At 46.0% G+C, this 16,166-nt stretch overlaps 1 protein-coding gene across 1 annotated transcript in view; it reads left to right on the top strand.

Moving 5' to 3' along the window:
• Nucleotides 1-15,963: 15,963 nt before the first annotated feature.
• The window catches only part of LAPTM4B (lysosomal protein transmembrane 4 beta), a 126,608-nt gene continuing 126,405 nt past the window's right edge, over nt 15,964-16,166 (top strand). The window contains exon 1 of the mRNA XM_073330500.1: nt 15,964-16,120. Within this exon, the coding sequence (XP_073186601.1) occupies nt 16,019-16,120 (102 nt within the window). The 5' untranslated portion in view covers nt 15,964-16,018. The remainder of the gene's footprint in view (nt 16,121-16,166) is intronic.

Raw genomic sequence — 16,166 nt, 5'->3', positions numbered from 1 at the left:
TGTTTATATTAGAAATTCCAGTGTTGGGAGGACTTTGTTTTATGTATTCCATAGCATCTAGAACCCCAACTGAGATCAGGGTGCCATTGTGCTAGGTGCCGGAAACACACATACTAAGGGTATGCCTACACAGCAATACAAGCCAAGGGTTAGTGGAACTTAAGTCATCTGACCCATCTCAGGGATCCCTGGCTTTGTGCATCTACACTGTATTTTAACCCTAGAATAAGAACTTTCTGACCTGTGCTCAGCCCTAGGCTCTGGCATCCACACTGCAGTTCACAGACCCAAGTCAAAGTAACCGTATCCCAGAGTGCTTAGCCCTTTCTCCACAGCATCTACACTCTACCCCTATCCATACATTACAGTGTGGAAAAACACTGCAGCCACCCTGGGACACAGCTGCCCATAAAGAGCACATGAGCGCATGAACTGCATAATTAGCTCCTTTGGGGCTCTCTCAGTAAAATGACAGCTGTTTGAGAAGGCTTTATACTGAACTACCATCTAATGTCAGAATTGGGCTCTCCAGCTCTGGGCTGAATCACATTGGCAGGTAAATGCCCATGTGCACCTGTTGTGAGGATAATTAGGACATCAGTCTCCAGGGCTGTCAAACTATTAAAACAAAACTTTGCAGTTCTTAATTTTTAAAACGGGCTGTTCAATGAAGGGGGTTTTGTTTGGTTGGTTTTTTATTTATTTTTGTTTGGCTGGAAATTTGACATAAAATGTAGGTTTCAGAGACAACCCCTTCTGGCCAAGGACCTGCACCCTCCCCCGCCGGAGCCCCGAGCCCAGCCCTCTTTCCCCTGAGCTGCAGCCCCAGCCCCAGCCCCAGCCCCAGCCCCAGCGTGCCAGGCGGCCCCAGCACCCCCAGGCCTGGAGCACTGGGCAGCATGGCCCCAGTGCCCAGGGCCCCGCAGCACTGGGCGGCCTCAGCCAAGCCATGTTGTGGCCACAGCCTGGCCCACCTTAGCCCCAGCCTGCTTCCAGGAAGAAGAGCAGCCTGCCTGGACTGGGGCCAAGGGAGAAGTAGCAAGCAGGAGGGGGCATCGGGGTGGAGTGTGGGCAGGGCCATGCAGGGCTGTTTGGGGAGACCTGTGATACCCACTCCCCATGCCTGGGAGCAAGGAACAGAGAGCAGAGTGAGACCAATCAGCTGCCTTGCAGGGAAAGGCAGAGCTCCTGGCTCAGCACAGCCAGGGAAGAGATGACTCCCATCATCCTGGCAGCTGCCTCCCACCTGTCAGCTTTACTCCCAGCTCTGGGCAAGCTCTGTGCAGCAGTGAGGAGGAGCTGGAGCCGGAGCCACGGCTACAGAGAGATTTTGGGATTGGCTCCTATGCACCATCCTGACAGCGCACGCTTCTATTTGCGATGCAGCGCAATAGACTGCACCACAGATTGTGGGCATAGAGAGGACTAAGGAAGTTGTTCCAGTGAACTCTGGGATACATATGGAGGACTTCTGGGACCTGTGTCAAGGGGGGATGGCATGGACACAGAGAAGCAATAGGCTTGGACCCTAAATCCCAGCTTAACATGGGCTCAAACCCTCCAGCCCTACAGGGACCTGGAACCCTAGGTTCAAGCCCTAGATTAATGCAATTGGTGTGTGGACACAAGGAGAGTTAGTCTTGAGCCAGGCTTACATTGCTGTGTAGACATACCCTAAGAGGCAGCACTGCTCTGCAGAGTTTACACACTGAATGAAGAAGACTGAAAAAAAGTAGAAGGGGACCAAGACATAGAAGCATGAAGTGACTGGGGCAAGGTCAAACAGCACATCAGTGGCAAATCTGGGAATAGAACACAGGTCTCCTGACTACAGGCCAGGGCTTTAACCACTGGTCAACTGTTTCAAGTTGGGATAAGCCACACTGCTGAAAATACCGGCTTTGCCTGACCACATCAGGGCTTTTCACCACTTCAGCTACACCAATGGCTGTAATCAGAGCAAATCCTCAGTGGAGACAACGAGTTACATGAGGAAAGAACAAAGGGTATGCAGATGAGCTAAGGAAAGTCATACCATGGATAGCAGCAGTTTGGAGTAAGATATAGAGCCATACACTTAATTATATAGTGGAGACTCTACCTTCTGCAAAATTCAGCTACTAAAAGTAACAATTGCTGTTCCCCCACCCCTAGAATTTTTTCAAATGACAATGTGTCAGCCAGTCTTCATTTATAATAACAGGTTACCAACTTCAAGAGGCAAATACTTCAGGAATAAAAGTCAATAAGAGAATCAACTGTGCCTGACCCTGAAGGATCACTCCCAGTACATGTTTCGAGACTGCAAGTCTGCTGCCTGGCAAATAATTAGGTGCTGACTAAAACCATTGTTGCGGGTTCTAGTAAATGTAACACAGATGGGTTCTTCTCATCTATAGTTTTGAAACTGTCCCAGTGGGTGGGGCTGCAAGGAGAAAGGATCTCCATAAAACATGTTAGGGCTCAGTAGGATTTATGAGCCACACCCTGAGAGCAAAGTTAAACATCTCCCCAGTCAAGGAAGACTGGGAAGGAAACAGTAAGGTGAACTCTAGGAGTTTCCAATAGTCTTCTTTCCTAGACAATTGGTATTTCCATGGTAGAGAACACCTGGGGCCCGAGTTATTTAGTTTTATGCTTTTTAAATGAGTAGAGTGATATATTATTAAAATAGGCTTTTCAGTCTGGTGGGTTTAAAAACCAGATTACACAAAGAGTAGGAGGCTGCTGGGGCATCCAACATGCAGTTTGCCACCAGTGAAGGAAATCTGTAATCAGGTTTCAGAGCAAACAGGCCCTGTCCTGTAACTCAGTCACACCAGTATCTTTAATCAGGAGAGTAATCCCATTAATTTCAGTGAGGTAGGCTACTCAGGAATAATAACCAGCCCAAAGAGTATGGTGAGAGATAGAGAACAAATCACTTCTCCTGACATCTTTTTCAAAGGAGAAGAGAGAACTAGAAAATCCCCTCATTTTATTATATCCTTCAATGTTGGCTGCTGAAATGTGAGAATTTGACATATCAGTTATATGTGGACTTCATTGTGTCTATCTGGCTGTGGTGTTCATAGGTCAAGAAGTACTGAGCTGTTTCATTGTGGTAACTCTGGCATGAGCTGCTTACAGATCCTCTCTCAGAGTTCAGAGAAAATGTTATTCTCACTTTGAGATTTTTGGTACAGAGCCAGGGAATTACTGACCTTGGAATCCATTGTGAGATGTGGCAATAATAAAACTGTATTGCGTGTTGGTTATTTGCTGTAGCAGAGCAAGGCTCCAAGCAATGCAATAATCATTAAAAAGGTAACAATTTATAGAAATTTTTTAAAAGCCTCACTGTATTAACCATGTAAATATGTAATTCAAAGCCATGTTTCAGCATGATAAAGTGCTATGTAGCCAGAGATTAACTTGCTTTAAATACAGTTTGCAAGTCATAACCATATTTAAGCAGAGTTCAGAAAGAGTGTCCTAATGTCACAACCCATGAACCTTAGTCTGCAAGGTTTATAGGAGCAGCCATGGTCCAACCCTCTATCTGGCAGCCTGCTAATGCATGCTTACTTGGGACCCAGGAAGCCTAGCCCCGGTTTGAGGCTCCATGCCTGCAGTCCTATTGGTAGAGTCCTGGAGCAGCTGATGGGCCTGCTGAACCTAATTAAGCCAGCAGCAGGAACAGGAAGCTGTCTGAACAACTGGGATCCACCCTTTTCTGGACTGTGCTTCCTTTTCCTGTGGCTTGATTTCTTTGCATCCTGACCCTACATGACTTCTGGTGTCTGATTTGTGGCTCTGACCTCCAGTTTGTCTCCTGACTAACCTCCTGGTATCCCGACTTGCGATTCTCATCACTAGTTTGTCTCCTGCTCTGACCTTCTGGTATCCTGACTCAGTTGACTCCTGTCTTTTGACTGTGGATTCTGGCTTTGACTACTAAGTCTGGACACCTACAACTTGGCCAAGACAGCTTGTTCGGACCACAGTTACCCTGAGGGGCTGAACCTGGTGTGAGAGGGATGGATCTAGCAGCACCAGTGCAGTCACTAGAAGCAGCAGACTCTCCCAAATGGTCATTCAGGCGGATAATCAAACACTGCAGGCCCAAGTTGTGCAGCTGACCTTGGACAAACAGCGTCTGCAGGAGCAAATGAGGCAGCTCAACATTGAGAATACCATGCTGCGAACAGTCTGCAATACCCTTGCCTCTGTGATTTGACGGGAACCACCAGCAGTTCCAGGTCTTCATGAGCCAATGTCACCTTCTGTTTCTGCGCCTCTGACCAGGCCAAGGTGGCCCTGGTAATCAGCCTGCTGACAGGAGATGCATTATACTGGGCATCCCCCTTGCTGGAAGGCCAGAGCTCAGTGCTGTCAGATTGGGAAGCTTTTCTTCAATCAACCCATCCATCCTCTTCAAAGACCTGCACAGAGCACAAGCTGTAAAGACTGCCCTGAGGTGACTCCAGCAGGGGCAAGGCACAGTGGCCTTCTGCGCAGCACACTTCTGTTACCCTACAATTTGGGCCCAAGACACTCCAATGCTGGCTTGCCTATAACCATAAATTGATTGTCAGTTTAGTCAGCCCAAATGGGTAAAAGGTGATGGCCCGCCCTACAGGAATTTCCAGGATATTACTAGGGGTTTGTCTCCGACCCGCAGAGGACTCCCCAGAGCAGGCTAATCCTGCTAACCCCTGGGAGGGAACAGGTACAGCCCTCCACTCAAAGGATTGACAAAACAAGTAGTTATTCTTCAAAAACAGAATCTTGTTTATTGAAGATAAATAGGCAGGTACAGCATATTTAATAAAGCAGGAAAGAAAGCATGATAGTGTATAATAGATAGTAAGACACAATATTGTCTTTAGAGATTATACATTAAAGCAGTTTAGTAGAATAGACAGTCATAGTTGCTACAATGTTGCAATATTGGTACACACTGAGTCTTTTATACATATGGCTAAGGCCTTCACTGATATAACATTAGGCTTGTTACAATGGAACATATAAATTCCCCATACACAAATACCAAACAGTATTACAATGTAACACTAAAAAAAACAAACCATAAGCAACATAGCATAATAGAATTGGAGACAGATCATCAACTACTTAAGATACACACACTGAGCTTTCAATATGCTGTTACAGTCCACAATGATAGACTACACAGAACTCTATACATACGAATAAGAAAACATTACTGTGACAAAGTGGGACTGTTCTTAATGTTTCCTCTGAATACTGTAAGGGTGCCTCACTTTCCCCTATGCATTTCGTAAGTCTCTAGGTGGTGGGATAAGGAGGTGTAATTGTTGCAGAGCAAAGGGCTAGTGTACATAAATGACCGACACTCTGTCTCCTGGCAACTGATGGCCTGGGCCCTTCCCCCCTGCCAGGTGATAGCTAAAGGGTTGGAGAACAAAGGAATCAGGTGACCTCCTGGCCCAGGAAAGGGACAAAGCCTAGAGGGAGTTTGCAGCTGGCTGGGGATGTGGCATGAAGTGCAGACATGGTTGTTTGGCTCACTGCCCCCCAGAATGGATCCCGCTGCGGGGTCCTGGTCTCTCTACCTACAACTCTGTTTTAGACAGTGTTCCTGTCATCTAATAAACCTCTGCTTTATTGGCTGGCTAAGAGTCACATCTGACTGCAAAATTGGGGTGCAGGACCCTCTGGCTTCCCCAGGACCCCCCCTGGGTGGACTCGCTGTGGGAAGTGCACAGAGGGGCAGAGAATGCTGAATACTCTGAGGTCAGACCCAGGAAGGTGGAAGCTGTAGGAGCTTTTTGCCCTGAAGACAGTCTGCTCACAGAGAGGAGGCTTCCCCAGAGTCCTGACTGGCTTCATAGGGAGCAGTTCCAGAGCATTGCTCAGGGACTCTAACAGCTACATGTTAAGAAAAACATCTACCTCTTAATGCTGATACTCTGAGTGTTGGCCAGACAATCACAGAATGGGTGGGGTGGATCACACTCAATCCCAGACATCCAGATTTATTAGCAGACACACACAAGCAGTCTTTTAAGATAGAAAGGAAATTAGACTTACACTCCTTCACCAATTCCTCTGCCTTGTCTCAGGTCCTTGTGCTCTTTCTGCCTTTGCTCTGATCTTTTCTTCTCTCTGTCTGGTTGACTTTCACCTGATCACTCCCACACACTAGCCTGTCAAAGCCTCCTTATATTCAGTTTCTGGCTGCCTCTGATTGGTTGACCTTTCAGGCTTGGATTAGCATAGCCTCTTCTGCTCCTCCCTACATGGGTGGCAACTGTCCAGCCAATCAGCTTTGCCTGTGGCTCAGGTGGCAGCTCCTCCTACCCCTCCCTTCAGGTATTCTGGAGTGAGTTGGGTCATGACTTTTGAACTTTGTTTCACCCCTTTCTCTTATCTGCTATTGGTCAGTTCAGTCTGTGTCCTCCCATCTTTGATATCTTCTAATAGAGAATCAGTGTGTCCACCATTTTGGATTTTTAGCTCTAAACTATCATTATTTATAGCTTATTTAAAGCATCTGGCCTAAAATTAACTACTGTTTTCTGCAAACTAAAGCACTCTGATGCTACCACTACCTTTGTAATGCTAATTGAGAGAGGTGAATTGTTCATGGTGTTTCTCACTTTTCTCCCCCCACCACGCTAACTGTCAGGATCTCTATCCAGGGTGCTGCAATGTATACAGGATCATAAAGCAGGTGAAAATCTCTAGTAATACTTCTACTGCCTCACTGCGAATACAGCATAGAACACAGCAGCACAGCTGTACCAGTTCTGATGGGGCTTACAGGACGACATCAAAAAGGAACTGTCCCTCATAGAGATGCCTACAGGCCTAGCCACCTTTGTGGACCTTACAATCCACACAGATAATCAGTTGTGGGAATGAGGGAGGAGAAAGGATTATGCCTGCAGCCTCCCTACCCGCTTACCATGATCTCAGTTTCTGTATTGCCTGCTGAACCTACGCAAGCTGATCTGGCTCATCAACAATTCACAACCGAAGAAAAGGAATGGTGCTGTCAGTGCCACTTGTATTTCTACTGTGGTGAACCTGGCTATGTCATCTCAGCCTGCCCAATACAAATGCCGAAGAGCTTGCAGGCATGGCAGGGGGAACTGGCATGGGCCTTAGGAGAAGAGAACTTCCCCGTACCCTAGTCATTACTGAGTAGCATCCCAAGCCCCTTCTCATTTGCAAATTCCAATCCAGCTGCACATCCTGGGATACCCCTGACAGATTCCCCTCCAACAGGCACTCATCAACTCAGGAGCAATGGGCAATTTCATGGATGCATCTACAGCTTGGGCCCAACAAATTCCCCTCCTACTCAGGGTCATGCCCAACACATTCGAAAGTACTAACGGCTCCCCACTGTCCTCAGGTCCAGTTGTAGAGGAGTCTGTCCCTCTGGAGGCCATTATTGAGGAGCAAGGAGAATTAATACAATTCAGTGCAATCCATTCCCCACATTTTCCTCTCATCCTTGGTATCTCCCGACTGACCCTTCATGACCCCCTCATTCACTGATGAGAGCAGAAAGTCAAGTTCCCATCAGAATTCTGCTGACAGCATGGCCAGGGACCCAGGAGCATTGCATCCAGAGCCAAGAAGTAGGGGTAGTTGCCTGCACTGAATCACCCACCGGGGGAACTATGGAACTTCCCCCCCAAGTACTGTGACTATGAAGAATGCAGAAAACCTTGGCAGGACACTTAGGGTGATATAAATCCCAATGATTAATTTACCATTTCTTCTCAATGCCTTGAATGTGCCCCATGATAAAAATCTTTGTAGCTTCCTGTAAGGTGTGTGCCTGCACCAAAATCCTTTGCCAGAAACTCTGTGATCACCTCCTACCTCTGGACACCCCACTTTGGCCTTGGGAAGCCATTTCCTTGGACTTTGTGGTGGAACTACCAGAATCCAGTGGCTTCATGACCATCATGACAGTGAGTGGTCATGAAACCATGAAAAGATCACTTTTTTCTTCGAGTGCTGTCCCTGTGGGTGCTCCACTCCAGGTGTCAGTGCGTCCTGGCACCGTCGGTCAGAGATTTATGGTAGCAGTGTCCACACGGGTCACATGTGCGTTGTAGGTGTCTTGTGGTGCTGTTGGTGCTGCATCTAGCGCACACGATCTGAGCCCTCCAGTTCCTTCTCAACTGTCCTCAGCTGAAGACGGGGCTCTGCGGCAGTGTTTACCACTTTTCCCATACCTTTAGAAATAGTAGTTTAAATAGTTAATCGGTTAGAAAGTTCTTTTTAGTGTTAGTTTTTAGTCCTGGTTTCCCCGCCCCGTAGTTTCCCCACAGCAGGGTTGGTTAACCGTTAAAGATGCCTGGCTCCCCAGGCTTTAAGTGATGCGGCTCCTGCCATGATGCAATACCTGTTTCTGACAGGCACTCATCGTGTGGCTGCTGCCTCAGTGAAAGTGCATATACCACAGGAATGTGCCCACTGTAGCAGCCTGAAGGCAAGAGCCCAGCATGGCTGGGATTTCTGACTGAAAATGATCCTAATGGAGAAATCTCTCCAACCAGAGACCGACCAATGGACCACCTCTCTGGGCACACCCCTCAGGGAAAGGAGACATGCCTTCCTCTAAAAGACCGAGGAAGAAGGCACACGTCTCTGCAAATAGCACTGCAGAAACAATGGTGGTCTCCTGCCAGGTCACTACCCCTGATGCCAACAAATGCTCAGATGAGCACCTTTGACACTCCAGGTACCTCCAGCTCTGCCAAGTCCCGAATGAAGGAGGGACACAAATCTCGAAAAACCTCAGTTACTGCACAAGGTGAGTAACTGTCTCTTTTCTAAGATAGCTCACTTTATTGCCTCCATAAGTTTACCCCCTGTAGATGAAGCCACCCAGCTCTGGATAAATAATGTATTCCATCTTCATGACATCCCAGATCATATCACCAGGAACTGCCTGTTTCTGGCACGAGGCCCTATATTTATTAGAAGTTCACGTGCACCTGTCCTCTGCCTACTATCTGCAGTCAAAAAGCCAAATGGAAAGAATCAGCAAGATCCTTGAAAAATACTTACTGGTTTTAGTTGAATGGATGGTTGGAATTGGTTCTAAATTAGGGCTGAAATTCAGACGTTAAATAGGCACCGACTCTGTGGATGCTCCGGGACTAGAGCACCCACAGGAAAAAAATAGTGGGTGCTCAGCACCCACTGGTGGCCCTGCCAATCAGTTCTTCCCCCTCCCCCCAACCATCTCCCACCTGTCGGTGATCAACTGTTCAGTGCAAGAGGCGCTGGAGGGAGGGGAAGGAGTGGGAACAGAAAGAGGTGGAGTGAAGGTGGGGCACGCTCAGGAGAGGGGACGGAGTGGGGCGGGAAGAAGCAGAGATGGGGCAGAGTGGGGATGGAAAGAGGCGGGGGTGGGGGGGCTTGGGGGAAGGGATGGAGTGGGTGTGAGTGGGGGTCAAGTACCCCCGGGGAAACCAGAAAGTTAACGCCTCTGAATCTTAATGTCTCCTGAAACAAGGTTGACATTTCCTGTCAAACTTTTTGAATGGGAAGACATGTTTTAATGAAGCATGCTTAGATGAAGTATAGAATTCACCTTTAATGTTTCCTTCCACTATACTTTTTACTGTTTGTTGTAAATAGGATTTTCAAATTAAAGCCCTTTGGTGGAGATCACTGAGCATGCAGAATAGTTCAGTTAGTTTTTTTCTTTCATATACAGCTGAGATAGAAATTTACAACGAATTAGCTAGAGAAAATAATGCAAGGCAGAGAAACTGGATTTTTTTTTGTCTCTCACTTGTTTGTGTTTGGCATGTAGATCAATAAGAAAGGCTCACATTACTCAAATATATATTTTAGGTCCATTTCTTGGAAAAGTCATATTTGCATATGCAAATAAATATTTATTCATAGTAAGACAATTAGTGCCAAGAATGCTGGACTAGAACAGGCTAAAAACACAGAGATCATGTAAAAGTCCCTAATTATTTATGGAGAACTATATTTAAAGAAGTTGACCATAGTGGATGTACAAGCAGAAATTAAAGTTAGATAGCAGTTCTCTGTGCCAAGCTTGCTTTTTATTTGAAAGTCCCTATCCTGTACAGATATATGCAGTAAAGATGTAGGCCAAGGCAATTTGCATCTGGAAATACCTAGGTACCTTTCAGTTTGACATGCGTGAATTTGGTTCCCAGACAAGACTGATAGCAATAAAGAAAGTATTTTAGAGTCGGGCTAAAAATGCATAATGTAAAGATATGTTCATTATCCTCTCTCTGGCATGATACAGCTCTGAGTGAATAAGTTTTAATCTTTCTCTCACGTAAAAGTTTAGAAATGTAAATTTGGGGTGTGAATACAAAGGTTCTATACTAACTTTATGGCTAACTTTAGTCTGTGTGTGAGTTAGTACAGTAAAAAGACAATTTCAGCCTCCTCTGTACTCTGAGTTGTGGGATGGGGGCAAGGGTAGCATGAGAGAATAAACATTCATAGATTTAAAAATTCAGATTTGGAAAATCCTGATCCATTGAATCCCATATTCCTGTTTTACAATATTTTACTATAATTGAAGATCTATTTTCACTGTAGTAGTCTGTCAGTGAGTAACTGTTGTACAAACTGGAAGAAACATTGAAAGTATTTAACTTACAGATTTGCCTTATCTCACTCATTTTAGAGTCACTAATGTCTGAACAGGAAACCATAGGCTCAAATGAGAAATCCTGAGACTGCCTGTAATTATTTGTATGCTGACATATGAATACAATAAATGAGGCATGGTGACTAGAACCTACCTGTGAACTACCTCAAATTACTGTACCGTTTTGCAGCCCTTTATTTGAAACTAATTCAGTACTCTGCAATGATGGCACCAATACAATGGTAATACTTTTATAAGGTGGGATCTTTAATCATAACAGTAAAATACTATAGTATTTCTTAATTTTTTTTCAGGTATGGAGAAAGGCAACAGAAAATCTGGGGCAGAACCATGGTCTAGAGAGAGCTATAGCATTGTTTTACCTGATCTATTGATTATATATTGATCATATTACTATTTAGTTTCCCTTGTTAGCACTCTGAAATTTGGTAGATTCTTGACCCAAGACCAAGCCCAGTATTATCAGAATTACTGTTCAGTTAGGAGGCCCAGTGTGCATTGTTGCTACACTCACACTTAGGAAAATAACACAATATTTATAATAGTTATATTAACACAGAAAAGTCACAAACACTCCAGTACAGCAAGGCAGGTAGAGAGAACACAGAATGAGCTGAACATCCATGTACTTATACCACTCCTTGCACAATAACCTGAAGTGTTTGTTAGTTAGTTATCACCTTCCCCCTCACCTTCACCAATGGTTGTCATCCTGACATCTTCCCAGACTTTTATAATGTGTTGTGCTAATGCCACTCTGCCTAATACATATTCAATAGCGGTTTCAGCCCCTTCTCCTTATTTGTAGTTCTGTGCCTTTCTCTCATAAGTTATTAATCTTTTTACCTCAAGCTTATTAGCACATATATCAATTAGTTACCATGGCATTCTTGTGGTCCCTAACTAAAAATATCCCAAGCTGTTATAAACTAGCATCTTGTGATTACCTACCAGCAATTTGCAACACTGGTGATTATTACAAAACAATAAACAAAGCCTTATGCCATCTTGTGACTTCAGGTCACTGTTTGTTTACTTACTTATGCTAACTTATTGAGCAACTATTCCTATTCAGGCTGTAAGGCATTATAATTATGCTTATATGCTACTTAAGTTATTCTTATAGGTCTAGCCCTGTAAGTCTCTTGTGTTTCTGCTATCAGTTCCTTACCCCTTTATCATTTACTTACTATATAACTATACTCAGTGCATGGACTAGGAATCAGGAGAACTGGGTTCAATTTCTAGCTCTGCCTGAGACTTCCTGTGTTACCATGGACAAATCACTTAGTGTCTCAATTGCCCATCTGTAAAACGGATTGAATAATATTTCCTTGGTTCTGTGGATTTAAATCCTCAGAGGAACTATCTCTTACTTACATATATGCACAGCACTTAGTACAACAGGACTCTCATGTGGGGCCTCTAAGCACTCTTGTAAAACAAATACTAGTAATCTAGTTGGAATAGGAATGGGAATCAGGAATTCTGAATTCTATTCCTGCTTTGATATTGCTTTGCCCTCATTTATTATCTGTGTCTACAAAATTAGAATAATACCCCTCATCTATAGAGGAGGGGCTTTGTAGTGTCAGGCATTTGGGATCCATGGATAAAGGTTGCTACAGAAGTGCAAAATACTGCATATATTATAAAAGCACTGAAATTTAGAAATATAATGTTATTAGGGCAAAATGGACTCAAACCACAAAAATTGGATTCTGAATTAGCTTTTTATCACACCAAAGTTCAGCGTTATTATGGTACTCTTATATCTGACAACAGCTGAGTACTGTGAAGATTAATGCACTTTTCAACTTCAGCAAAATATACTACACCAATAAAAACTTCTGGGGAATCTCTTTCTCTCTCTCAGCATGAAACGCTAAATATTTTTTCTAAAACCAAGGCCATGCCTTGCAAAATAGGGATAGCTGGCATATATATATTCTTATTTCACACAATAATACAAATATGCCTGTATCTCAAAGATTGAGTGCTTCCTTTAAGAAACTGAAATAAATTGTGGTAGTGTATCACTAATCCTCTGTTTTTGCCAGTACTTAAATGCCTGTGAAAATTCAATGCATCATCATAAAAACTTAAATAAACTTAATCTTGTTGCAGTGTGTAAAGGATCAGCTTGTGTGTGTACTTTTATGGAATATTCCCCATCAATTAAGTATGTACAGGAACACAACTATTTAACATATCCAGGCACAATCCAGAGTAGTAGGGGTCTGCATCACCCCTGCCCTGCAACCTTGGGTGCCTTACAATGCCTTGCTGAAGTAGCTCCCACCTGGCTGCTCACAAACAACCTTCCACCATGCAAGCCATATGCAGACTGTCTGTGTGTAACTGCAGCCTGTCAGCTACTCCATTGCTCTCACCAGCCTTTGTTATACTGCAGGATAAGAGCACACCCCCAGTCCTGGATCTTCCCCCAATAAAATCATAGAATCATGGAATATCAGGGTTGGAAGGGATCTCAGGAGGTCATCTAGTCCAACCCCCTGCTCAAAGCAGGACTAATCCCCAACTAAATCATCCCAGCCAGGGCTTTGTCAAGCCTGACCTTAAAAACTTCAAAGGAAGGAGATTCCACCACCTCCCTAGGCAACGCATTCCAGTGCTTCACCACCCTCCTAGTGAAAAAGTTTTTCCTAATATCCAACCTAAACCTCCCCCACTGCAACTTGAGACCATTACTCCTCGTTCTGTCATCTGCTACCACTGAGAACAGTCTAGATCAGGGGTCCCCAAAGCGGTGCCTGTGGGTGCAATGGAGGCCGCCAGGGCAGTTGTGTGCGCCCGCAGGACACCGCACCGGCGAAATGCTGCCGCCAAGTGTGGCTGGCAAAGAAGTGCCTGCCGAAATGCCGCTGAGAAGCATTGCTGTTTCTCGGTGGCATTTCAGCAGCAGCGCTTCTTTCCACTGCTGCTTCTCAGTGGCATTTCGGTGGCGGAGTGTCTGGCGTCGCCACAGTCTTCTGGGAATAGGAATGTGCTATTCCAACAGAAAGATTGGGGACCACTGGTGTAGATCCATCCTCTTTGGAACCTCCTTTCACGTAGTTGAAAGCAGCTATTAAATCCCCCCTCATTCTTCTCTTCCACAGACTAAACAATCCCAATTCCCTCAGCCTCTCCTCGTAAGTCATGTGCTCCAGTCCCCTAATCATTTTTGTTGCCCTCCACTGAACGTTTTCCAATTTTTTCACATCCTTCTTGTAGTGTGGGGCCCAAAACTGGACACAGTACTCCAGATGAGGCCTCACCAATGTTGAATAGAGGGGAACGATCACTCCCTCAATCTGCTGGCAATGCTCCTACTTATACATCCCAAAATGCCATTGGCCTTTTTGGCAACAAGGGCAAACTGTTGACTCATATCCAGCTTCTCGTCCACTGTAACCCCTAGGTCCTTTTCTGCAGAACTGCTGCCTAGCCATTTGGTCCCTAGTCTGTAGCGGTGCATCGGATTCTTCTGTTCTAAGTGCAGGACTCTGTACTTGTCCTTGTTGAACCTCATCAGATTTCTTTTGGCCCAATCCTCTAATTTGTCTAGGTCCCTCTGTATCCTATCCCTACCCTCCAGCGTATCTACCTCTCCTCCCAGGTTAGTGTCATCTGCAAACTTGCTGAAGGTGCAATCCATGCCATCCTCCAGATCATTCCAGCCAGGGCTTTGTCCAATTTTTCACACTTGCTCTCTGTCACGCTGGACACTGCACCAGTTTCTCTGTTGTTACACTGACTTCATACAATGTATTTTTTCAAGGCAGATGACTTGCTGGGGAGCATCACTGAGGGCTTTGGTCACGTCCTCTGGCCTGGCGCTTCGAGCTGTCACAGCAATTGAATGGCAGGTATAAGGAGAGAGAGAGAGAGAGAGAGAGAGAGACAGGAATCAATGGCCGTTGGAATGTTGGATACTGTTCTGAGTAGGAATGTGCTACTTAGGGTGTACTGAGCCTCTGATAGTGTGGCTGATGTGATTAGGCCCTATGATGGTGTCCCCTGAATAGATATGTGGACACAGTTGGCAACGGGCTTTGTTGCAAGGATAGGTTCCTGGGTTAGTGGTTCTGTTGTGTGGTATGTGGTTGCTGGTGAGTATTTGCTTCAGGTTGTCTGAAAGCAAGGACTAGCCTGTCTCCCAAGATCTGTGAGAGTGATGGGTCATCCTTCAGGATAGGTTGTAGATCCTTGATGATGCGTTGGAGAGGTTTTAGTTGGGGGCTAAAGGTGATGGCTAGTGGCGTTCTGTTATTTTCTTTGTTGAGCCTGTCCTGTAGTACGTAACTTCTGGATACTCTTCTGGCTCTGTCAATCTGTTTCTTCACTTCAGCGGCACTGCTATGGGTACCTGCATGGCCCCACAGTATGCCAACATTTTTATGGCTGACTTAGAACAACGCTTCCTCAGCTCTCGAATAAAGACTGGGAATGGATGGGTCATTACACAAAGTAAAACTATTTTTCCATGTTTATTTCCCCCTCCCAACCCCCACTGTTCCTCAGACATTCTTGTCAACTGCTGGAAATGGCCTACCTTAATTATCACTACAAAAGGTCCCCCTCCCCCCGCTCTCCTACTGGTAATAGCTCATCTTAAGTGATCACTCTCGTTACAGTGTGTATGGTAACACCCATTGTTTCATGTTCTCTGTGCATATAAAATCTCCCCACTGTATTTTCCACTGAATGCATCCCATGAAGTGAGCTGTAGCTCACGAAAGCTTATGCTCAAATAAATTGGCTCATCTCTAAGGTGCCACAAGTACTCCTTTTCTTTCTGCGGATACAGACTAACAGGGCTGCTACTCTGAAACGTTACAAAAGCGGTTTTTTACAATCTGGATGTAGTGCTAACGGCTACAGCTAGCACATTTCTACATGTAGCAATCTCACATACACTACAGTGCAAGAAACCGCTAGCGGTAGGCATTCGCTACATCAGGCCGCAGTTTACTGCAACAGCAGTTTCCTACACGCTGTGCGTATCGATAAGTAGCGGCGGCACATTCCTACACGGAGCAATAGCGGTCACTGCACCGGCACGTGCCGTGCCCGCTTGATCCACGTGGGAAACGCCCCCCGCCCCACCCCCGCCTGGGGCGCGCGCGCGCGCGCGGCCCGATGGGTCTCTGCCTCTCTCCCAGGGCTCGAGATTTGGTGACGTCATGGAACTGGGGGCGGGAGGCCCAGCTGATGGCGCGCGCGCTGCCCACGTGGGGTCCCTCCCTCCCGCGCTCGCCGTTCAGCCGCCGCAGTGCTCGCGCTGCGCCCCGGCCCCGGCCCCACAGAAGCCCCAGCGGGAAGCGGAGCTGAGTGCAGGGCGGCCGCGAGGCGATGAGGACGATGAGCTCCCCGTGGGCTCGGTTCTACTCCAACAGCTGCTGCCTGTGCTGCCATGTGCGCACCGGGACCATCATCCTCGGCGTCTGGTACCTGGTGAGCGAAGCCGGCCGGCGGGGAGCGGCCACGTAGAGCCCCCCAG

The sequence above is a fragment of the Lepidochelys kempii genome, chromosome 2 (assembly GCF_965140265.1).
Source record: "Lepidochelys kempii isolate rLepKem1 chromosome 2, rLepKem1.hap2, whole genome shotgun sequence".
In the NCBI taxonomy this organism is placed as follows: domain Eukaryota; kingdom Metazoa; phylum Chordata; order Testudines; family Cheloniidae; genus Lepidochelys; species Lepidochelys kempii.
This window is presented reverse-complemented; position numbering and strand designations above follow the sequence as displayed.